Below are 24,133 nucleotides of genomic sequence, written 5' to 3'. Positions count from 1 at the left end.
GAAAGCAAGGGGTGTGTTTTGCCAACTGGCAAGTCAGCTGGCTGAGGGCGAGGAGGGAAGTGGTGATGCGAGGGAGGACCAACATCCTGCCGTGCGAAGAGCGATCGGGCGCAGCCACAGCAGCAGTGGAGGAAAAACTGATGGCTCCCACCATACTGGAGTTGACTGGGTGGCCTTTTGTCCAAGAAGAGCCAAGACCCTGGTGCTGATCATAGCTGGAGCAGTTAACTTATATGAGCAACGGAATTGAGGGGGGCTGACTGTCAACCATGATCCCAGTATGAGAGGTAGAACCTCAGCCTAGACGTGGTGGTTGAGCAGGGGGTGAAGACTGACCCTCCCAGGAGAGGGAATGGATTGACACCCCTGGGGATCCCTCCCCTTGTGAGTAAGGCAAAACCAGGGTGGTCTTCCAAGCGTCCTCTGGTTGTTTACTAGAGTAGGACCATCGTGTAGAAGAGACCTGGGTTAGGAGAAGCTGCTCTTCTCTTGGAGGGAGCCGGAGAAGGCAGAAGAGATGGCCGCTTACTTTTCGCTGAGTTCGATGATGGTGTGGTAGGGTCTCATCTGGGGGGGGCCATCCCCCTGGTTCAGCATGGTGGGCACATTGTAGGGGGTGCAGTACTCAGGTAGGACCATCGGCGACAGAGCCAGCAGGGATCTCCGGATGGATTCACGGGTGCCACCTAGGAACGACGACAAAGAAGCTCTGCATTTAGATTCCGCTTATACGGAATAACGGACTTGGAAGGGACCTTGGAGGTCTTCTAGTCCAACCCCCTGTGTAAGGTGCAGACCGCATATCATTCTGAACACATTGTTGTCCAATCTCGTCTTAAAAACCTCCAGTGATGGAGCAAGGCGTTCCACTGATTAGAATAGAGCTGGAAGAGACCTTGGAGGTCTTCTAGTCCAGCCCCCTGCTGAAGCAGGAGAACCTATACCAGTGATGGCTAACCTTTTTGCCATCGCGTGCCAGGAGCGGGGGGGGGTGGGTGGGTGGTGTCACGCGCGTACCCACACCCATAATTCTATGCACCCTGCCCCTGCAATGCATGTGCAACCCTCCCGCTCTCCCTGCTCCTGGCACGCGATGGCACAATAGGCCCATTTTTTGCTCTCCCCAGCTTCCAGAGCCTTTCTAGGAGTCTAGGGAGGGCAAAAACAGCCTTCCTCACCCTCCCGGAGGCCCTCCAGAGACAGGAAACAGTCTGTTTCCCTACTTCTAGTGGGCCCAGAAGGCCTGAAAATCAGCTGGCCAGAGCGCGCATGCGCACCGGAGCTGAGCTCATGTGCTCACCGATATGCATGCCACCTGTGGCACGTGTGCCATAGGTTCGCCATCACGGACCTATACCATTTCAGATAAGTAACTGTCTAGTCGAGTGTTGGCAGACCTTTTCAGCACCGAGTGCTGAAACAGGAGCGTGCGCGCATGTGCTGGAAACTGGAAGAGCAGCCGCCCGGAATGCATGCGCGCGCCGGGAAGATGATCTTCCGGTTTCCAGTGCATGCATGTGTACTGGCCTCCTGGTCTTCCAGTTTCTGGCGCACATGTGCACGCAAAGAGCAACTGGCAGCTGTTTCTTGTGTGCACATGCATGCCAGAAACTAGAAGATCAGGCGGCTGGTGCGCTTGCGCGTGACGGAAGTTGGGAGATCATCTTCCCCGTGCACACATGCACACCGGGTGGCTGTTCTTCCGGTTTCCTGCACTCCCGCGTGCGTGAAAACCATCTGCCCGGTGCACCGGAACCCGGAAGAGCAATGGGCGACGGCTTGCGTGCCCGGAGAAATGACTCTGTGTGCCACTTCTGGCATGCGTGGAATTGGTTCGCCATCACAGATCTAGTCTCTTCTTAAAAACCTCCAGTGATGGAGCGCCTACAATTTCTGAAGGCAACTTCTGTTCCACTCGTTAATTGTCCTCACTGTTAGAGGAAGTTTGTCCTTAATTCCAGGTTGCTTCTCTCTTGGATTAGTTTCCAATCATTGTTTTCTTGTGCTTCGGAGACTAATGTGACCCTCCTCCTCTCTGGGGCAGCCCCTCAAATATTAGAAGACTGCTATCATGTCCTCCCAATCATCCTCTTCATTAGACTAGACCAGTGATGGCTAACCTTTTTGCCATCGCGTGCCAGGAGTGGGGGGGGGAGGGAGAGGTTTGCGCACGTGGGGAGCCCACCCCCATAATTCTATGTGCCCTGTGCATGCACGTGCAACCCCCCTTCCCCCCGCTCCTGGCACAGGATGGCCCGGTAGGCCCGTTTTTCTTTCTCACCTGGCTCCAGATCCTCTCTATGCATCTGGGGAGGGTGAAAATAGCCTTCCCCATCCCCTCAGAGGCCTGAAACGGCCCATTTCTCAACTCCCAGTTGGACAGGAAGTGACGTTTTTTGCTGTCCCCAGCCTCCAGAGCCATCCCCAAATGCATAGAGAGGATCTGGAGCCAGGTGAGAAAGAAAAACGGGCCTTTCCCACCCCCACAGGTCCTTCAGAGGCAGGAAACAGCCTGTTTCCCTACTTCTGGTGGGCCCAGAAGGCCCAAAAATCAGCTGGCCAGTGCGTGCATGCGCGCCAGAGCTGAGCTGGCATGCCCACTGATATGGCTATGCGTGCCACGCGTAGCCATAGGTTCGCCATCACGGGACTAGACACATCTAGCACCCTCAATTGTTCAGTTCATCAGGACAGCGGTGTCAAACTTGATTTCATTGAGGGCCACATCAGGGTTGTGTTCAACCTTGTGGGGCCAGGGTGTGCGTGGCCAGGGTGGGTGTGGCCAGCTTGATGTCACTCATGTCATGCATCTGTGGTGGCCCAAGCGCTCTGCCAGCAAAAATGAGCTCATGAGCTCCGTGTCAGCGTCTCAGCACTGACATAGAAAAGGGAGGAGAAGCCTGAACTTTTGCCTGCTAAATCCCTTTGAAGATTCGGTCTCCTCGGAGATGGGGAGGGGGGGAGACATTCCTGTGATCTGACGCGAAAGGAATCAGGAGAGTGACTTGGAAGATAGCCAATGAGAAGCAGAGAATTGGGGATCGGAAAGGGAGGGATTGGGGGGGCAAAGGTCAGTACTGACCGCGAAGAGTCAGGATTAGATTGCTGTGCTCGAATAAAGAGAAAATTTCCTTAAAGATCGGCAGTTTGGAAGTTCATTTATTTTGAGATAGCATCGAAACCTGACACTCCGTTTTCGGCTGTGACGGCTTCCTGCAGCCCTCTGCCAGGAAAAATGGAGCGGCCCTCCTGAGCTCCATTTTTGCTGGCAGAGGCACCAGGCCGGTCCTTCGCTGTTTCCAGGGTGGCCCCGCAGGCCAGATCTAAGCACCTTGTGAGCCACATCCGGCCCCCAGGCCTTGACTTTGACACCCCTGACCTAGGATACCAACCTTTGTTGCTGTTCTCTGCACTCTTTCCAGAGTCTCGATATCTTTTTAAAATTTTGGCGGTGACCCAAAGTGGATGCAGCATTGCAATTGTGGCCTTATAAAGCGGTACTAACACTTTACGTGACATTGATACTATTCCTCTGTTGAGACAGCCTAGGATTGCATTGGCTTTTTTTTTTTTTGGCAGCTGCAGCAAACTTTTTTATTTTTTTTTATTTATTTTTTGCGTTTTCCCGACGTTGCAAAACACAGCGGGAAAGAATCGAAAGAGACTCACCGCACAGCGGAGCGTTTCCAAAGATCTGTTCCACGTGGGTCAGGATGAACTCCACCACGATGGACTGGATACGGACTTCCATGAAGGCTGCGGTGCCATTGAAACCAGAAACTTCGATGTCCTTGGACCTGAGAAGGAGGCGAGAGAGGAAATGGAGGCGTCAGGAGTGGTGGGATTCAAATCATTTAACTGGTTCTCTGCCCTAATGACCGGCTGGGTGGGCGTGGCCATGGTGGGCGTGGCCAGGGGGTGTGACAGGCAGCATTTGGTTTCCTGCAACCCCCTGGGAGCAAAAACGGGCCACGGGGGGGCGGGTCCTCCTGCTCCCTGTTTTGGGCCTAGGAGACCTCCCTGAAGCCTCCTGGGAGTGAAAACGGGCCGTGGGGAGAGGTTTGCATGCGCAGGGAGCCCACACCCATAATTCTATGTGCCCTGTGCATGCACGTGCAACCCCCCTTCCCCCCACTCCTGGCACAGGATGGCCCGGTAGGCCCGTTTTTCTTTCTCACCTGGCTCCAGATCCTCTCTATGCATCTGGGGAGGGTGAAAATAGCCTTCCCCATCCCCTTGGAGCCCTGAAACGGCCCATTTCTCAACTCCCAGTTGGACAGGAAGTGACGTTTTTTGCTGTCCCCAGATGTCTCCCTGAAGCCTCCTGGGAGTGAAAACGGGCCGCAGGGGCAGGGTGCGCGCTGTACCTCCCGTGCTCCATTTGGGCCTAGGATAGGAGTCAGCAACCTGTGGCTCTGGAGCCGCATGTGGCTCTTTCACCTCTCTGGTGCTGCTCCCTGTCACTCAAAATATGCGTCACAACCGCCAATGTGCGACACCCGCTGGCACACGATTTATTGAGCTTTTCAACCCCCGGTAGGCCAACCATGGATAAATCCAAGAAAAGATAAAAGTTTCAGAAGAAAACAGAACGTTTAATTCAACTACCTATCCTAGTTTTGGGACATGATCAGTGAAGTAAAGACAAGGCTAGGGAAAGCTCGAACTGCATTCTTCAAAATGGAAAACGTCTTCTGCAGTCACGACATAAACCTATGATTGAAAATCAGGCTTGTCAGATGTTCCATCTTTTCAATCCTGCTCTAAGGATTGGAGAATTGGTCTCTGACAGAAAACCACTTGAAGAAACTAGAAGCGTTTGAAATGTGGATTGACCCTAGAGTTATTATTGAATGAGGTCAGAAGAAATCAAGGAATTAGAGGGCTAAGAAACAGAGGGGAAGAGTTTAAGCTCCAAGCCTTTGCGGACGACTTGATATTTGTCTTGGAAGAACCTTTGGAATCGGGACCAATCCTGCTACAGGAATTGGAGGCTTACGGGAAAGTAGCGGGATTTAAATTAAATAAAGATAAAACCAAGATCCTAATTAAAAATATGACGAAGAATCAAAAAGCGCAGTTAGAGGAAGAACTAGGGATCCAGATAGTCAAAAAACTAAAATACTTAGGAATTTGGCTTTCATCTAAATGCTCGACCATTAAAGAAGACAACTACCAAAAACTACTTAGTCAAACTAAAGAAATGTTGGAAGGATGGAAAAGTTTACAGCTATCATTATTAGGTAGAATTGCAGTAGTTAAGACGTATATCCTGCCTAAATGGATTTTTCTCTTTCAGACAGCCCCAGTTTTAGTAGATACAAATTTTTTTCATTCTTTAGATCAGTGTATACATAGATTTGTATGGCAGAATAAAAAACCAAGGATTAAATTGAAAATGCTTCAAGAATCCCCTTCCAGGGGAGGATTTGGCCTACCTAAATGGGAGCTTTATCATCAGGCAGCTGTCTTAACTTGGATCAGAGACTGGATTGCCTTGAGGAGGAGGAGAATCCTTAGCTTGGAAGGCCACAATTTGCAACAGGGGTGGCACTATTATCTGAGTCAGGAAAGGCCCAAAAAACATAAATATTTTATGGACCACTTTATTCGAAAGGTTTTGATGACCATATGGGATCGAATAAGAAATAAATTTTACCTGATGACTCCGATTTGGCTTTCCCCTTTAGAGGCAATGACACACCCGACTCTTTACAACAGAAATAAACCACTAATCTACCAAGCTCTGTTGGATCCTTCAGGCAAAGTAAAATCTCGAAATATGCTGGGGGAATTAGGCTATGAGCTAGATTGGTGGTCATACAATCAGATCCAATCCAGGACAGCTCAGGATAAAAATAAAGGAGGAATTTATAATTCTCTACAGGAACTTGATAAGAGCTTGTTGGGGAAGGATGAGAAGGTATTATCCAAACTCTATCAATTCCTCTTAATGGACTGGATTGGAGAGGAGGTCATCAAAGACTCAATGATTGCCTGGGGGAGAAATTTGGGATACTCGATCGAACTTGAAAAATGGGAAGAAATCTGGGGGACAACCTTAAAATTAACAATGTCAGTTTCCTATAAGGAAAATATATACAAAATGCTATATAGATGGCACCTGCCCCCGGCTAGATTATCGAAGATGTTCCCGGGGACCTCTCCGGTTTGCTGGAAATGCAACGCCGCTATGGGAACTTACTTTCATAGTTGGTGGACCTGTCCCCGAGCAAAAGAATATTGGGTTAGAATTCAAAAATGGATTTTAGAAATCATAGGATGTAGAATAGATTTGAACCCGGAAACGTTTTTACTAGGCATGAAACCAGAGAATTTAAACAAATCTAATTGGTATCTCGCTCTCCACATCATCATTGCAGCCAGGATCTCGTTCGCGCAAGAATGGAAATCTAAAAATATCCCATCGGAGGCTACGTTAATTGCAAAGATCATGGACTGTGCAGAAGCAGACAAGCTTACTGGACTTTTGCGAGATAGACAAGAATCGGGGTTATATAGGAGCTGGGACAGATGGTATGCTTGGCTGCAAAAAAAGAAATCTTAAGAAGAACGAAAATATTAACCTTAATGTGAACGTGGGTAAATACTTCCAGGAGTACTGCATGACGATTGAAAATTTTTTTTTCTGGTTAAACCTTCCTTTCTTTTGATGAGTTAGCTTAATGGAAGTTTGTACTTTCTCCAGGCGAAAATTGATACTTTAAAACTCTATATGTATTATATTACTCTCTGCAATTCTATCCATACTATTATATTTTTTTCTGTATTTTTTAATAATTTTCAATAAAAAATTTAAAAAAAAAAAAAGAAAAAAAAAAAAAGAAAAAGTTAGAATATTTTGGACATGTCATGCGACATCCAGAAAAATACGGCGTCCTTCACTTCGTCCTCCAGGGAAAGATTGAAGGCAAACGAGGTCCAGGCAGAAGAAGAATATCGCGGCTTCAAAACCTAAGGGACCGACTGGTTTGGACAAAACTCAGCAGCACTTTTTCATGCGGCCGTTGACAAAAATAAGATTGCCAACATGATCGCCAACGTCCCATGACGGACATGGCACAAGAAGAAGAAGAAGAATGCCGCTCAATAAATAGTCCGGCCTGGGAAGGTTTTTGTGGCTCCCAGTGTTTTCTTTTCTGTGGGAAATGGGTCCAAATGGCTCATTGAGTGTTTAAGGTTGCAGACCCCTGCCTTTATCTGGGAGCCAAAATGGGGCACGTGGGGACTCCTGGAAGGAGCAGGGAGGGGTGGGGCAGCCAGTAATTTAAATGAATCCCACCACTGAACAGATCTACTCATAGGAACAAAGCAATCTTAGCTGTCCTTTTGTTCTTATTAGCTTCATCTTCATCCAGGCTTAGCTGCAGGAAGGTCTTGATTTATGACCCCTTTGCTTAGTGATCAAAGTTACGACGGGGCTGCGAAAGCGACCTGCGACTGCTTCCTGCAGTTATGGCTGTTGCGTAACGCTCAAAGGTTCATGAAATTGGGCACGGCTCACTCAATGACCATATCACTTAGCGACAGATGTCTCAACTGCGGTCCTAAGCCGAGGGCTACCTGAAGCTCACATTTTTCCTGGTCAAATCAGTTTATCAGGGAAGGATGAGAGAGAGATGTCTACTTCCCTTATTCAATAATAAATTGGAAAGGTTGGTTTTTTTAAAAAAAAAAGTACTCCAAAACCACAAAAATCAAGGATTTTTGGTTCCACCTGGGATAGTCACGGATGGAAATATTGGACTGAAATAAACAAGCATAGCAGGAAAACATGTATTCAAGATGGACTAGTGATTGACATTTATATGTATCATCATCTTCTTTTAACGACCCCCTAATCCCTTGCGGGGTGGAGTCTGGGCAACTGAATGGAGCTGAGGGTTTCCTGGCCGGATGCCCTTCCTGTCGCCAATGCAGAGTTTTGTTCGGCAGATACAGTATATTCTCATTGTCTCCAAGAGAAGGAAATACCTGCCTCTACCTAGGATGGAACTCACAGCCTCCTGATTGTGAGGCGAGAGCGCCACCTCTAGGCCACCACACCACTCTATGCATTTATATGTATGGGTATAGGTATATTTTATTTATTTTATTTTATTTTGAATTTGTATACCGCCCTTCTCCCTGAGGACTCAGGGCGGTGAACAGCCAAATAAAAACATCAAATACAAATATTAAAATACAGTTAAAAATATATATATAAATTTGGCCCCATTAATTAAAACGATAAACAAAACAATTAAAAACATTTAAAAAGAATTAGGCCAGCCCCGCTTGTTGGAAAAAGAAGGTTTTAAGGGCACGGCGGAAGGCACTGAGGTCTTGGATTCTCCTTATCTCTGGGGGCAACTGATTCCAGAGGGTGGGTGCCCCCACAGAGAAGGCCCTCCCCCTGGGGGTCACCAGCCTGCATTGTTTGGCTGATGGCACCCCGAGGAGGCCCTCTCTGTGGGAGCGCACGGGTCGATGGGAGGTCGTCGGTGGCAGCAGGTGGTCTCGAAGATAGCTAGGCCCTATGCCATATACATATTGTTCTGCCCCAGCTACGGACCCCAAGAACACAGCACACACAAACTCTATACAAAGCTTATTTTGCTCAAATAACTCAGTATTTATCAACCAAAGGCTGTTAATAAACTGTCTTTAACAGCCTACCAGAATTCTAAGATAAGGTAATCACAGTCTTACTAGAGTTGGCAGAAAGCCCAGAAACAATTTTGCAGAGAATCCAAACATGAAGGAGAGTGAACTAAAGTTGTTCCCTACAAATTGCTGCAATTGGTGTTCCTCCTTAAATAGGCTAAGGGAGTGGCCAATTAACCCCAAGGCTTAGTCTCGAGGAGACCTCCTCCTGAGGAGCCACTCCTGCCTTTTGGCAGCTCTGCGCGCCCGTGCATCGAGAAGAGGCTCATCCTCTTCTTCCTTTTCACCCATGGAAGCTTCTGGAGGTTCTGAAGGCCCTGGCTGAATCCCCGCCTCTGGCACCACATCTTCTCCAGCCTCCTCACTGCCCGACTCGAGCGCCAGCTGCACAGGCTGCTGTCGCAGCACCACACCAGCCTCCTCGTTGTTGGAATCAGCTACAATCTGCACGGCCGCTGATGGGCCACAACACATATGTATGTATATAACATGTCTATATATGTGTATGCATGTGTACACTTTTCAGAGCAGGCAACAGAATTTCATTTTGAATGTGTGCCCGTGTTGTAAAAAAAAATAACAATAAAGATGATCTTATCTTTAAAAAAAAAAACCATGTTTGTGACCTCAGTGCTATGTCACACCCAAGACCAAAACTGACATGTGTGTTCCTTCCGAGTAGTTTCTTCATGTTGTTTGCCTACAGACAGAATCTTGCCAGAGTAAAGTAACTACAAATAGTCCTTGACTTACAACAGTTCCTTTAGGGACTGCTCAAAGTTACAACTCACGACCGTTTTTCACACTTATGACCATTGCAGCATCCCACCCCCTTGGCCTGGGGCTGGGGCTGCATCTGGCTCCTAAGAAGGTGGCTTGTTCTCCCCACGCAGTGATTTGCATGGAAGATACTGTGGCTTGGCCCCCCACCCAGGGGTGGGCTGCTGGGGGTTCGCAAGGGTTCGGGAGAACCTCTAGCTAAGATTCTGTGCAGTTTGGAGAACCCCCAAATCCCACTCCTGGCTGGCCCCGCCCACCCCATCCCATCCTTCCCAGGAGTCCCCACCCGGCCCATTTCGGACGCAGGTAAGTGCTGGGTGCATGTGGAGGCTCAGGGAGGGTGAAAAACGGGTCTATTGGAAGTCCAAAAAGGCTGGAAATGGAACCGTTTCCGGCCTCCAGAGGGCCTCTGGAGCCTGGGGAGGCCGCTTTTGCCCTCCCGGAGGCTCAAGAAAAGCCTCTGGAACCCAGGGAGGGCAAAAACAGCCCACCTGTGGTGCAGGAGGCCGACTAGGCCACGCCCACCATGGCCACGCCCACCCAGCAACTGGGCAGAGAACCCCTTGCTAAAATTTTTGAATCACACCCCTGCTCCCACCCTAAAGGACCCTAAGGGGGGGGTCCAGATTGGAAGCTTCCCCCACCCCCCATGGCAACCTCTCTTACCTGAGCAGGTTGGGGGCCCAGACTATAGCCAGGTTCCTGACGTGCATGTTGGTCTTGGAACTGAAAGATGCCATCTGAACCAGGTGCCTCATCAAGAATTCCAGGGTTCTGGTTGCAAATTGGATTTCAGAGCAGAGACGGAAAGAGGAGAAAATCAAAAGATGATTTTGATTATGAGGCTCAATCGGTCTCAGACGGGAATCCTCTTGATTTGCCATTTACACCCATTTTCCCAGCCAGGAATGAATATCATTCAGTTAGTTTCTTAAACTTACAGAACCTCCTGCTCCACCCCCTCTTCCCCTCCTCCTCTTCCTCTTCCTCCTCCCCTCCTCCTCCTGCTCCTCTCCCCCTCCTCCTCCGCCTCAATTTGTCCTCCTCCTCCCCCTCCTTCTTCTCCTCCTTCTCCCCTTCTCCTCCTCCTCTCATTCTTCTCCTCCTCCCCTTCCTTCTCCTCCCCCCTCCTCCTCTCCTCCTCTACCTCCTCCTCTCATTCTTCTCCTCCTCCCTTCCTCCTCCTCCCCCTCCTCCTTCCCCCTTCTTCCTCCTTCTTCCCCTCCTCCTCCCCTCCTCCTCCTTCCCCTCCCTCCCCTCCTCTCCTTCCCTTTTTCTCCTCTCTTCCTCCTTTCCTTCTCTTCCTCCTCCCCTCCTCCTCCTCTCCTTCTCCTCTCCTCCTCCTCCCCTCCTCCTCCTCCTCTCCTCCTCCTCCTACTTCCCCTCTTCCTCCTCCTCCTTCTCTCTTCCTCCTCCTCCTCCTTCCCCTCCTTCCCCTCCTCCTCCTTCCCTTTTTCTCCTCTCTTCCTCCTCTCGTTCTCCTCTCCTCCTCCTCTCATTCTCCTCCTCCTCCTCCTTCCCCTCTTCTTCCTCCTCCCCTCCCCTCCTCCTCCCCTCCTCCTCCTCCTTCCCCTCTTCCTCCTCCTTCCCTCTTCCTCCTCCTCCCCTCCTCCTCCTTCCCCTCTTCCTCCTTCCCTTTTTCTCCTCTCTTCCTCCTTTCCTTCTCCTCCTCCTCCCCTCCTCCTCTCCTCCTCCTCCTCTCATTCTCCTCCTCCTCCTCCTTCCCCTCTTCTTCCTCCTCCCCTCCCCTCCTCCTCCCCTCCTCCCCCTTTTCTCCTCTCTTCCTTTCCTTCTCCTCCTTCTCCCCCTCTTCTTCCTCCTTCCCTCCTCCTCCTCCTCCTCCTTCCCCTCTTCCTCCTCCTCCTTCCCTCTTCCTCCTCCTCCTCCTCCTCCTCCTGCCGGGAAGACAGAGCCAGAGGCAAACAGTGTCCCTGCAAATACCGGTGGTGTGGTGATGGCAGCTCCTTCAGCACTTCCTTGATCTTCTCCAGGCGGCTTTCTTCCAGCTGGATGGCCACCGCTTCCTGGAGGGAGGAGGACATTGATGGTAAGTCATCCATTCCATCTGCTCAACACCCTCCTTGTTCTCTCACTCCAGCGGAGGAAAGAACCACTTGTTGCCTCTCAAAGCTGAACCATTGAGTGATCAGTTATAGGGACCAGGAGTTCAGAACGGGTCCAATCAGTTATGGAAATTTGAGTGGAAGATTAAAGGAGCACAAAATGGATTCCCACCCCCAGTAAGGATAACGTGTCAGGCCCCAAACCTAGAACCGCCCAGGGCAATTCTTCCAAGCTGAGCTCTTATTGATTCACATCTACAGACAGAATCTTGCCAGACTGAAGTATCTCCAATGGCATTTGCAATATACTCTGGGAACTATTAGGGAGGGACTGCCTTCACCCTCTTTCTCTCACACTGTTCTGACCTAGGCTCCCTTAAAAAGCATGAAGCTGAGTCTTGGTCCTGGCAAAGCCTCTTTTAATTCCACGACTGTGAATTCCTTTCATTCACAGTCAGCAAGGCCTGTCCAAACAGTTTTTCAAAGGAATGTTTATCAACACAGACCTTATCTCGCTTGGCAAGCTGCCACGTAACTTGTTTCCAAACGCAGCACAAGGCCAAACTTGGCACAGAGTCTCTTAGAGTCACGAACAGAACTTTCCACTCTTGAAATGAACGAACGAATGAACGAATTGTTTCCTGCAAAAGCCCCCTCCCCATTTGCTCCTCTTTTGTTTCCTATGGGAGGGGCCAATCACCTCCGAGGTGTGGCTTTACTCCCTGCTTTCTGAGTTGTTCTGGCAAGAGCTTTCCCCAGCCCCCAGGACTGGCCCAAGTTCCTCCCCAACCTCCTCACTGTCCGACTCTGCTGCCAGCTCCACTGGCTGCTGGCAGGCCACAACCAAGCGTCGGTTCTACTTACCTTTACTACCAGTTTGCAACAGACCGCACATGCTCGCTTTGCTCGGTGGGCTTCTGTGCATGCGAAGAAGCTTCTGCGCATACACAGATCACCGATGATGATGTCGTGGCGGGTGGGCAGAGCCTCCCGCTGGTTTTACTACCGGTTCTATAGAACCGGACCGAACCAGGAGCAACCCACCACTGGCCACAACACACACATAATACCCAGGCTAAGTTGTCTCTTCTTCCTCTGGAATGCAGCCCCTACTACGTCATCTTCCTTACTACATTCCTCACAATAAACGACCAGTTGTAAATCAATAACGACCTTTCCTATCTGCATCTAGAATATACTATAGGAACTATTAGGAAGAAGCTTCAGAGTAACAGAGTTGGAAGGGACTTTGTAGGTCTTCTGGTCCAACTCCCTGCTCAGGAAACCCTACACCATTTCAGACAAATGGTTGTCCAATTTCTTCTTAAAAACTTCCAGTGTTGGAGCCCCCACAACCCCTGAAGGCAAGTTGTTCCACTGATTATTTTTTCTAACTGTCAGGAAATTTTCCTTAGTTCTAGGTTGCTTCTCTCCTTGATTAGTTTCCATCCATTGCTTCTTATCCTGCCCTCCGGTGCTTTGGAGAACAGTTTGACTCCCTCTTCTTTGTGGCAACCTCTCAAATAGTGGAACACTGCTATCCGGTCACCCTTAGTCCTCCTTTTCATGAAACTAGACATTAGCAGATTAACCGAGTTGGAAGGGACCTTGTGGGTCATCTAGTCCAACCCTCCACCCAAGCAGGAGACCCTACACAGTTTCTGAGAGATGGCAGTCCAGTCTCTTCTTGAAAGCCTCCAGTGATGAAGCTCCCACAACTTCTGAAGGCAACTTCTGTTCCATGGGTTGATTGTTCTCATTGTCAAGAAATTTCTCCTGATTTCCTTATTTTGAATCTCTCCTTGTTCAGTTTCCATCCATTCTTCCTTCTCTGGCCTTCGGGTGCTTTGGAGAATAGCTGGACCCCTTCCTCCTCTCTGCAAAAGCCCCTCAAGTATTGGAAGATGCTCTCCTGTTCTCCCCTGGTCCTTCTCTTCTCTTCACTAGATTAGCCAGGCCCAGTTCCACTCATTGGGTGGATTATTCTCACTGTCAGAAAATTCCTCCTTATTTCCAGATTGAATCTCTCCTTGTTCAGTTCCTTGTCTGGCCTTCAGGTGCCTTGGAGAATATCTTGACTCCCCCTCCTCTCTGTGGCAGCCCCTGAGATATTGGAAGACTGTTATCAAGTCTCCCCTGGTCCTTCTTTTCATTAAACTAGACATACCCAGTTCCTGCAACTGTTCTTTATATGTTTTAGCCTCCAGTCCCCTAATCCTCTCGGTTGCTCTTCTCTGTACTCTTTCCGGAGTCTCCACACCATTTTTATAGTGTGGTGACCAAAACTGGAATAAAAGCCCTGGTAGTACAGTGGTCTAAAGCACCCTGTTATTAAGACCAGCTGCCTGCAATTACTGCAGGTTCGAATCTCGCCAAGGCTCAAGGTTGACTCAGCCTTCCATCCTTTCAAAGATGGGTAAAATGAGGACCCAGTTGGTGGGGGCAATAAGCTGACTTTGTATAAATATACAAAAGGATGAAGGCTATTGCTGAGCACACTGTAAGCCGCCCTGAGTCTCCGGAGAAGGGCGGCATATAAATCAAAATTAAAAAAAAAAAAAAAAGATAACGAATCAATGAACTGAAACGAAGGGCAGCCTGCAACCGTCATACTCACCGCAAACTTATCATACAGCTGGTAGGTCAGGAGTGGATTGGGCAGCTCCCTGAAGTAAGCTTTGCAAATGGAGCTCACACAGTGGACATCCTTCAGATAGTCCTCTTTGTTGAGGTCAGGATTCCGGTCATTTTCGAACTCAAGCCTGAGAAGGATTTAAGGGGGGTGGGGGTGGGGGTGGAGAAAATGAGAAGGTAGTGGGACCCAGCAAAGATCAGGATCAGAAGATCACAATACAGGTAAGTCCTGAACTTACAGCAGCTTGTTTAGTGACCAAAGTTACAAGGGCACTGAAAAAAGGGATCATTTTTCACACTTATGACATTTGCAGCTTCCCCATTGGTCATTTACATTCCCCATTTACATTCGGATGCTTGACAATTGGTTCTTTTTTAAAAAAAAAAATTATTGAAATTTATTATAGTACAATACAATACAATCAGTCAGACAGTGTTACTTTTCTACACAGGTTAGATCGATTCTTCCTTTATGTTTCATAGTTCCAGATTCATATATATATAGTATATATACTGTATCTCTCTTAAGATTTGTATTAACGTTCATCTATTCTTTATTCAGTTATCAATCCACCTCTACCAATCATCCCACACCGTATAATATTCTGAATCCTCTTTTTTGTTTAGTTAATTAACGTCAATTTGTTCATTTCGGCACCGGTCTACCCATTTATTTTTGGAGGCACCGGTCTACCCATTTATTTTTGCAGGCACCTGTCTACTCATTTATTTTTGGAGGCACCGGTCTACCCATTTATTTTTGGAGGCACCGGTCTACCCATTTATTTTTGGAGGCACCGGTCTACCCATTTATTTTTGGAGGCACCGGTCTACCCATTTATTTTTGGAGGCACCGGTCTACCCATTTGTTTTTGGAGGCACCGGTCTACCCATTTATTTTTGGAGGCACCGGTCTACTCATTTATTTTTGGAGGCACCGGTCTACCCATTTATTTTTGGAGGCACCAGTCTACCCATTTATTTTGGGAGGCACCGGTCTACCCATTTATTTTTGGAGGCACCAGTCTACCCATTTATTTTTGGAGGCACCGGTCTACCCATTTGTTTTTGGAGGCACCGGTCTACCCATTTGTTTTTGGAGGCACCGGTCTATCCATTTATTTTTGGAGGCACCTGTCTACTCATTTGTTTTTGGAGGCACCGGTCTACCCATTTGTTTTTGGAGGCACCGGTCTACCCATTTGTTTTTGGAGGCACCGGTCTACCCATTTATTTTTGGAGGCACCGGTCTACCCATTTATTTTTGGAGGCACCGGTCTACCCATTTGTTTTTGGAGGCACCGGTCTACCACCACACTGCCTTTTAACACTGATCAGCTGTAGGGCAGCCCTTTGAAGCCCCGCGGCAAGAGTTTAAACAGCTTTTTCCTTCTAGCTGATCAGCTGGGACTCAGGAGGCAGCAATAGATTGGGGGTGGGGCCAAATAAAAGGTAAGAATAATGCAGGGCGGGGTGCGGGGGTGCGAGGGGGCAGGGGGGGCAGAACCAGTTCGGTGATGTCATATCGTCACTGCTACCGGCTTGGCGGAACCGGGCGGAACCCACCACTGCTGCAGTGGTGAAATCCAAACTGGTTTGCTACTGGTTCGCTGGCCGCACATGAGCGCTACATGCCAAATGCGCGCTGCAGCGCACACCAAAAGGAGGCTTGGGAAGGTAAGTAGAACAGTGAGAGGGGAGGGGAATCAACTGTGGCGCATGATTTAGCTTTGCTAGAAAGCAGGAAATCCTTTTTTTTTTTGGCTAGAAATTTGCTAGAAAGAAGGAAAGCGCCAAAGCTGATCATTGGAAATACCAGTTGGGAGGTAGCTCTTTTAAACCGGAGCGAACCGGTAGCATTTCACCCCTGGTGACCTTTTGTGACCTTCTGACAACTGAAGTCAATGGAGAAGCCAGATTCACTTAAGAACCGTGTCACTAACTGATCACATTCAGTGATTCACTTAACAAATGTGGCAAGAAAAGATGTAAAATGGGGCAGATTTTCTCACTGCCCACTTAAACATTGGGCTCAGTTGTTGTCATAAATTGAAGACTTCTTCTAGTCCAGTGGTGAAATGTAAAATTTGTTACTACCGGTTCTGGGTGTGGCTTGGTGGGGGTGGGTGTTAATGTGACTGGGTGGGTGTGGCCAACTTTTTTTTTATTTTTAAAAACATTTTTTCTACAACCTTAAGAGGTTGCAGAAAAAAATGCTTTTAGAAGCCTCTGACGATCAGGCAACTCAGCTGGGATCGCCAGAGGCTTTTGAAGGCATTTTTTTTTCCTACAACCTCTTCGGCCAAAGAGGTTGCAGAAAAAAATGCTTTTGAAAGCCTCTGACGATCCCAGCTGAGCCACGCGATCATCAGAGGCTTTTTTAAAAAAACTTTTAAAAGCATTTTTTCGGCTGAAGAGGTTGCAGGAAAAAATACTTTTAAAAGTAAAAAAAGAAGCCTCTGATGATTGTGCGGCTCAGCTGGGCATGGGGGGGCAGGGATTTTTGCTACTGGTTCTCTGAACTACCCGCCTCCATCACTACCGGGTTGGGCGATCCGATCCGAACCGGGAGCATTTCACCCTTGCTCTAGTGAAGTGGAGAGCTTAAATTGTGGGGAAGGGGAAACGTTTGAGGGGAGACCACATTCCTTATCAGAGACCCCACCTGTAAGGTGGTCTTTGGTCCCTCTCAAAACCAGAGAAGCCTCAAAACCTTCCCATAGAATCTAAAGTCTGAAGGTACTTACAGGCAGGGGTGGGCTTCATAAATTTTAGCAAGGGGTACTCTGCCTGGTTGCTGGGTCAGCGTGGCCATGGTGGGCATGGCCTAGTTGGCTCCTGCACCACATCGGGGGGGGGCGTTTTTGCCCTCCCTGGGCTCCAGAGGCTTTCCTTGAGCCTTCGGGAGGGCGAAAACGGCCTCCCCAGGCTCCAGAGACCTTCTGGAGGCTCGTTTCTGACTTCCTGAACTTCCAATAGGTCCATTTTTCGCCCTCTGAGCCTCCGCAGGTGCCCTGCACTTACCTGCATCCAAAATGGGCCATGTGGGGACTCTGGGAGGGGCAGGACGGGGTGTGAGGGGCCAGCCAGGAGTGGGATTTGGGGGTTCGCCAAACTGCACAGAATCCTAGCTAGAGGTTCTCCTGCGAACCCCCCGCGGCCCACCCCTACTTAGAGGTCATCTAGTGTTTAAATGACAATGTTTAACCTAATGAAGAAAAGACTTTTAGGGGAGGGTCTATGACAATTCGCCACAGCCAGGTGTGCTATTCAGCAGGTTCTGACAGGTTCTGGAGAACCGGTAGCGGAAATTTTGAAGTTTGGAGAACCGGCAAATACCACCTCTGGCTGGCCCCAGAGTGGGGTGAGAATGGAGATTTTGCAGTATCCTTCTCCCAGGAGTGGGGAGGGAATGGGGATTTTGCAGTATCCTTCTCCCAGGAGTGGGGAGGGAATGGGGATTTTGTAGTATCCTTCTCCCAGGAGTGGGGAGGGAATGGGGATTTTGTAGTATCCTTCTCCAAGGAGTGGGGAGGGAATGGGGATTTTGCAGTATCCTTCCCTAAGAAGTGGGGAGAGAATGGGGATTTTGCAGTATCCTTCCCCCAGGAGCGGGGAGGGAATGGGGATTTTGTAGTATCCTTCTCCCAGGAGTGGGGAGGGAATGGGGATTTTGCAGTATCCTTCTCCCAGGAGTGGGGAGGGAATGGGGATTTTGCAGTATCCTTCCCCCAGGAGTGGGGAGGGAATGGGGATTTTGCAGTATCCTTCCCCCAGGAGTGGGGAGGGAATGGGGATTTTGCAGTATCCTTCTCCCAGGAGTGGGGAGGGAATGGGGATTTTGCAGTATCCTTCTCCCAGGAGTGGGGAGGGAATGGAGATTTTGCAGTATCCTTCCCTCAGGAGTGGGGAGGGAATGGAGATTTTGCAGCATCCTTCTCCCAGGAGTGGGGAGGGAATGGGGATTTTGCAGTATCCTTCCCCCAGGAGTGGGGAGGGAATGGGGATTTTGCAGTATCCTTCCCCCAGGAGTGGGGAGGGAATGGGGATTTTGCAGTATCCTTCTCCCAGGAGTGGGGAGGGAATGGGGATTTTGCAGTATCCTTCTCCCAGGAGTGGGGAGGGAATGGGGATTTTGCAATATCCTTCCCCCACCGTGCCCACCAAGCCACGCCCACAGAACCGGTAGTAAAAAAAATTGAATTCCACCACTGGCCACAGCCTACTCGCCATGGCCGTCTCGCCACAAGACAACTCACTGCGGGACAAGAGTTACACTAATATCAAAGAAATGGTGGAACAGAATCATTAAAAAAAAGGATGCAAAAAAAAGGAGGGACAGGATGAAATGTGAATGGCAAAAATTAAATTTTTTTCGGCATTCAAGAAACCAAAAGAAAAACGGAGCTTGGGAGGACCCTCCCGAGCTCCGATTTCGCTGGCAGAGGGTTGCAGGAGGTTGTCCCAGCCAAAAACAGAGATTGGCAGCCCGTTTTCGCTGGCAGAGGCACTGCAGGCCGGTCCTTCACTGTTTCCAAGACAGACCCGCAGGCCAGATCTAAGCACCCCACGTGCGAGATCGAGCCCGCAGGCCTTGAGTTTCACACCCCTGCCCTAATCCATTAGACTAGAACAGGGGTCGGCAACCTTAAATACTCAAAGAGCCACTTGGATCCATTTCCTACAGAAAAAAAAAACCACACTGGGAGCCACAAAACCTGGGTGGGCGTGGCCAACTCGATGCCACTCACTCCCACCCAGTCACATGACCACCTAGCCACGCCCACCCAGCCACAAAACTATTCTCTATGACAGGGGTCTGCAACCTTTAAACACTCAAAGAGCCATTTGGGCCCGTTTCCCACAGAAAAGAAAACACCGGGAGCCACAAAACCCTTCCCGTGCCTGACTATTTCTGTATTCCTGTAGCTCTGGAGCCACGGGTTGCTAACCCCTGAACTAGACATACCCCAATTCCTGCAACCGTTCATCGTATCTTTTAGCCTCCAGCCTTCTAATCCTCTTTGTTGCTCTTCTCTGCACTCTTTCTAGAGTCTCAACGTCTTTTTTGTATCACAGTGACCAGGTCATGGTTCTCTCTCTCTCTCTCTCTCTCTCTCTCTCTCTCTCTCTCTCTCTCTCTCTCTCTCTCTCTCAGTTTAGAGATGCTGTTTGGTACTCCAATCCAAACTGATATTCCCACCTTTACCTTAATTTTTGGATGTTTAAAGATCCTCCGGAGATCCGGTAGATGCCGTCCACGATCCCACGCTGTTCCACAAACTCTGTGCAGCTCTTCAGGACCTGGGGAACTGGAGAAGCACCAAGATTCAATTTGGGAATAGTAAATCTCTCCAAATCAGCTAGGAAAAGCTCATCACTCACCTAAAACACTGGGTGATTTCCTCCTAAAGTTTCTCCTCCATTGGGACTTCCTCAAAGTTTGGGAAACCAGGAAGACTGGCAATCCCTGGGGTGCTAATTGAACAATCGAAGGCAATGAAGAGCCTGAGTGGCGTAGGAGGCTAATGCCTCCTACTAAGGCAGCATTTAACATCCAGCTGCCTGCAATTACTGTGAGTTCAATTCTCACCAGGCTCAAGGTCGACTCAGCCTTCCATCCTTTCTAAGGTGGGTAAAATGAGGACCCAGTTTGTGGGGGCAATAAGCTGACTTTGTATAAAATATACAAAAGTATGAAGGCTATTGCTTAACGCATTGTAAGCCGCCCTGAATCTCCGGAGAAGATAAATCTACTCACACCTCATCCTTGGTCAACTCAACTGTTCCGACCATTCCTCCATCACTGGCTGCTAAAATCCCATGGGAGACATCTCTCTTGATCCCAAAGCAGTGGTGGGATTCAGCCGGTTCGGAATGGTTCAGGAGAACCGCTAGTTAAATTGCTGGCTGGCTCTGCCCCTCCTCGCCCCTCCCCTTCCAGGAGTTCCCACGCCAGAGGTGGGATTCGCTTACCTTCCCTACCAGTTTGCAAATGTGAGCACACCCACGCAGTAGTCCGGGCAGGTGGGTGAAGCCTCCTGCAGTCACCGCTACTGGTTTGCACGATCTGGACAGAACCGGCTGAATCCCACATGCCCCTTCTTGACACTCAGGTATGTGTAAGGAGGTCTACTAGGCCCAAAATGGGAGCAAAAAGGGGCAGCGCACCCCCCACTACCCCTTTTTGCTCCCAGGAGGCTTTAGGGAGGCCGACTAGGCCCAAAATGGGGCGCGGGGGGTGATGTGCCCCCCTCTGCAGCCCATTTTTGCTCCCAGAAGGGTTGCAGGAGGCCAAGTGCTGCCTGTCAAACCCCCCGGCCACGCCCACCATGGCCACGCCCACCCAGCCAGTCATTAGGGCAGAGCACCTAATGTTAAATTATTAACATTAGTTAAATTATTTGAATCCCACCACTGTCCCAAAGGTGCTTTTTCCAAAGTCAACTAGATTTTCTTGGTTTTTTTCCTTTGAAAACATTTCATTTCTCATCCAAAAAGCTTCTTCAGTTCATGAATTTCATGAAACTGCTTCAGTTCGGTTCAATTCAAGCTTCAGGAACCGGAGAAACTTCTTAGATGAGATGTCAACCCTGAAGCTGACCTGACCAAAGCCATCGGAGATAGCTGGGACACTGTAGTCAAAACAAAACACGTTCTCTTGGGAACCAAGGTCATTCTCACACCTGGTCAGAAGAAGGCGGAGTGATGTCACCAGGCAACCAGAAAGTGCCGTGATTGGATCATGCGGCTGATTGTTTTGAGAAAGTGACAAATTTTCACTTTTAATTAGGTGAAAACTGCGGGAACCTTCAGAGTCGGTTTTCACCAGATCTGTGCCAATATGATACTGTATGTCCAATAAAGCTATTCTTTGAGGAATCTACCTGCCTCGGAGTTTTGCTTGCTATGGGTCTATTACTTGGAACCCTGACATGAGAAGTGAAATGTTTTCAAAAGAAAGAAAAAACAAGAAAGTTCAGTTGCCTTTTGGGCAACCAGCACTGAGCCTGGTTTAGCTCAACAGACAGAAGTACTGTAATTTAACACCAGCTGTCTGCAATTAAAGTAAGTTTGAATCTCGCCAGGCTCAAGGTTGACTCAGCCTTCCATCCTTTCTAAGGTAGGTAAATTGAGGACCCAGTTTGTGGGGGGCAATAAGCTGACTTTGTATAAAATATACAAAAGGATGAAGGCTATTGCTTAATGCATTTTAAGCCGCCCTGAGTCTCCGGAGAAGGGTGGCATATAAATCAAATTAAAAAAAAAAAAATCTTTGGACCACCTGGACAATTGAGACTCTCCACAGACCTACAGTTTCTCCTGACTCTTTTCTTAGAGGTGAGTGCAAAACAGAGACTGCAGAGAAGATTTTGCACCTGGTCGCTACTGACATGCAAGAACATCACACTTTCCCTGTGAGAATTTCTCTGAAATGTTTTACTCCAGGAATTCTCGTCTCCGACAACATGAATCTCTAGAACAAATTATCTTTCCACAAACTGAAGGAGGGGGAGAAAGAAGCAAAAATAATATCTCTGCCCAATACCAAAATTTTGGAAGCCCACCAACAATCTTCAGTGATGGTTCTATCATCACTGTCTCAGTTAAATGTCCCCCATTTTTAACATCTGGGAGAAATTTGACTAAGCCAGAGGAACCATAAGGAAGGCTGAGAAGGCCAAAGAATGGAGATGTTCTGTCCCCGTCCCACACATGCACACAAACAGACAGCCAGGGGTTAAATAAACTGGCAGACAACCAATTCTTCCGATAAGACGCTTGGCAGCAACCCAGTAGCTGCTTGCCAAGAACTTTTACTCAGTAAACAAAATACACACAGTTAAGAATTGTCCATTTCGTAAAATAAATCCAAGGCCGATGAAGTTGTTTCCAAAGATGCAATGTGACTCGATAGTAGTTAGTTTTGTCCGTCACAGAGTCTGAGTGGCCACCTCACCCCCTTTTATACACTGTGGGGTGTGGTCCAGTGACTCAGCCTAATCTCTGGCACGCCTTTTCTTCTGTTGCACGCGCTTATCTCTGCGACGCTGCCGAGGATCCAGCCAAGATTCATCTCCCTCATCACTGTCCATCTGTGGCTGCGTGGACGTGCTTGGCCCCGGCCCTATCTCTTGCCCTTCGGTGGACACCGAAGGCATTGCCAGAGAGGAGGGTCCTGGAGAGGGAGGCCTTGCCAACTCCTCTTCTTCACTCTCGGAGTCCTCTCCTGCCGATGACACAGGCCCAGGTAACGGAGCCACAACAGGAGGCCTTTGAACTCTGGTGCTGGAGAAGACTCCTGAGGGTCCCTTGGACTGCAAGCCGATCCAACTGGTCAGTCCTAGACGAGGTCGACCCTGACTGCTCTTTAGAAGGCCAGATCCTGAAGAGGAAACTCAAATCCTTTGGCCACCTAATGAGAAGGAAGGACTCCCTGGAGAAGAGCCTAATACTGGGAACGATGGAGGGCAAAAGAAGAAGGGGACGGCAGAGAAGAAGGTGGCTGGCTGGAGTCATTGAAGCTTAAATGGACTCCAGAGGATGGTAGAGGACAGGAAGACCTGGAGGAAAGTTGTCCATGGGGTCGCGATGGGTCGGACACGACTTCGCAACTAACAACAACAAGCCAGAGGAAACATAAGGTCCAACTGCATGTCCTCTACAGCAATGGATCTCAACCCTAGCGACAATAAGGTGTAGAATCATAGAAAAGAATCTGGATCGATTCAGGATTGGCCACAGGACATAGGGATGGAAGGAACCTTGGAGGTCTTCTAGTCCAACCCCCTGCTCAAGCAGAAGACCCTGTACCATTTCAGACATATGGCTGTCCAGCTGTGTCACCTCCAGTGATGGAGAAGGGAGGGAGGGAGGAAGGAAGGAAGGAAGCAGAGGGAGGAAGGGAGGATTGGAAGAAGGGAGGAAGGAAGGAAGGAAGAGGAGGGAGGGAGGGAGGATGGGTGGAAGGAAGGAAGGAAGCAGAGGGAGGGAGGGAGGGAGGGAGGGAGGAAGGAAGGAAGGAAGGAAGGAAGCAGAGGGAGGGAGGATGGGCGGAAGGGAGGAAGGAAGGGAGGAAGGAAGGAAGGAAGCAGAGGGAGGAAGGGAGGATTGGAAGAAGGGAGAAAGGAAGGAAGGAAGCAGAGGGAGGAAGGGAGGATTGGAAGAAGGGAGGAAGGAAGGAAGGAAGAGGAGGGAGGGAGGGAGGATGGGTGGAAGGAAGGAAGGAAGCAGAGGGAGGGAGGGAGGGAGGGAGGAAGGAAGGAAGGAAGGAAGGAAGCAGAGGGAGGGAGGATGGGCGGAAGGGAGGAAGGAAGGGAGGAAGGAAGGAAGGAAGCAGAGGGAGGAAGGGAGGATTGGAAGAAGGGAGAAAGGAAGGAAGGAAGCAGAGGGAGGGAGGGAGGATGGGAGGAAGGAAGGAAGAAAGCAGAGGGAGGGAGGGAGGATGGGAGGAAGGAAGGAAGGAAGCAGAGGGAGGGAGGATGGGAGGAAGGGAGGAAGGAAGGGAGGAAGGAAGGAAGGAAGCAGAGGGAGGAAGGGAGGATTGGAAGAAGGGAGGAAGGAAGGAAGGAAGCAGAGGGAGGGAGGATGGGAGGAAGGAAGGAAGGAAGCAGAGGGAGGGAGGGAGGATGGGAGGAAGGAAGGAAAGAAGCAGAGGGAGGGAGGGAGGATGGGAGGAAGGAAGGAAAGAAGCAGAGGGAGGGAGGAAGGGAGGATTGGAAGAAGGGAGGAAGGAAGGAAGGAAGCAGAGGGAGGATTGGAAGAAGGGAGGAAGGAAGGAAGGAAGCAGAGGGAGGGAGGGAGGATGGGAGGAAGGAAGGAAGGAAGCAGAGGGAGGGAGGGAGGATGGGAGGAAGGAAGGAAAGAAGCAGAGGGAGGGAGGATGGGAGGAAGGGAGGAAGGAAGGGAGGAAGGAAGGAAGGAAGCAGAGGGAGGAAGGGAGGATTGGAAGAAGGGAGGAAGGAAGGAAGGAAGGAAGCAGAGGGAGG

The 24,133-nt window shown here is 49.4% G+C and overlaps 1 protein-coding gene across 1 annotated transcript in view; it reads right to left on the bottom strand.

Annotated features, from left to right (window-relative positions):
• Positions 1-24,133, bottom strand: part of ARHGAP30 (Rho GTPase activating protein 30) — a 50,341-nt gene that overhangs the window by 14,581 nt on the left and 11,627 nt on the right. The window contains exons 2-7 of the mRNA XM_070950941.1: positions 19,354-19,456; positions 14,128-14,272; positions 11,389-11,471; positions 10,114-10,221; positions 3,670-3,797; positions 530-686 (exon numbers count right to left, since the gene is read on the bottom strand). Of these exons, the coding sequence (XP_070807042.1) occupies positions 530-686; positions 3,670-3,797; positions 10,114-10,221; positions 11,389-11,471; positions 14,128-14,272; positions 19,354-19,456 (724 nt within the window). The remainder of the gene's footprint in view (positions 1-529; positions 687-3,669; positions 3,798-10,113; positions 10,222-11,388; positions 11,472-14,127; positions 14,273-19,353; positions 19,457-24,133) is intronic.

Source organism: Pituophis catenifer, unplaced genomic scaffold (assembly GCF_029215685.1).
Source record: "Pituophis catenifer annectens isolate HBS135680 unplaced genomic scaffold, rPitCat1.0.hap2 SCAF_10, whole genome shotgun sequence".
Classification (NCBI taxonomy): Eukaryota; Metazoa; Chordata; class Lepidosauria; order Squamata; family Colubridae; genus Pituophis; species Pituophis catenifer.
The sequence above is the reverse complement of the archived record's forward strand: the minus strand, read 5'-3'. Positions and strand labels throughout refer to the sequence as shown.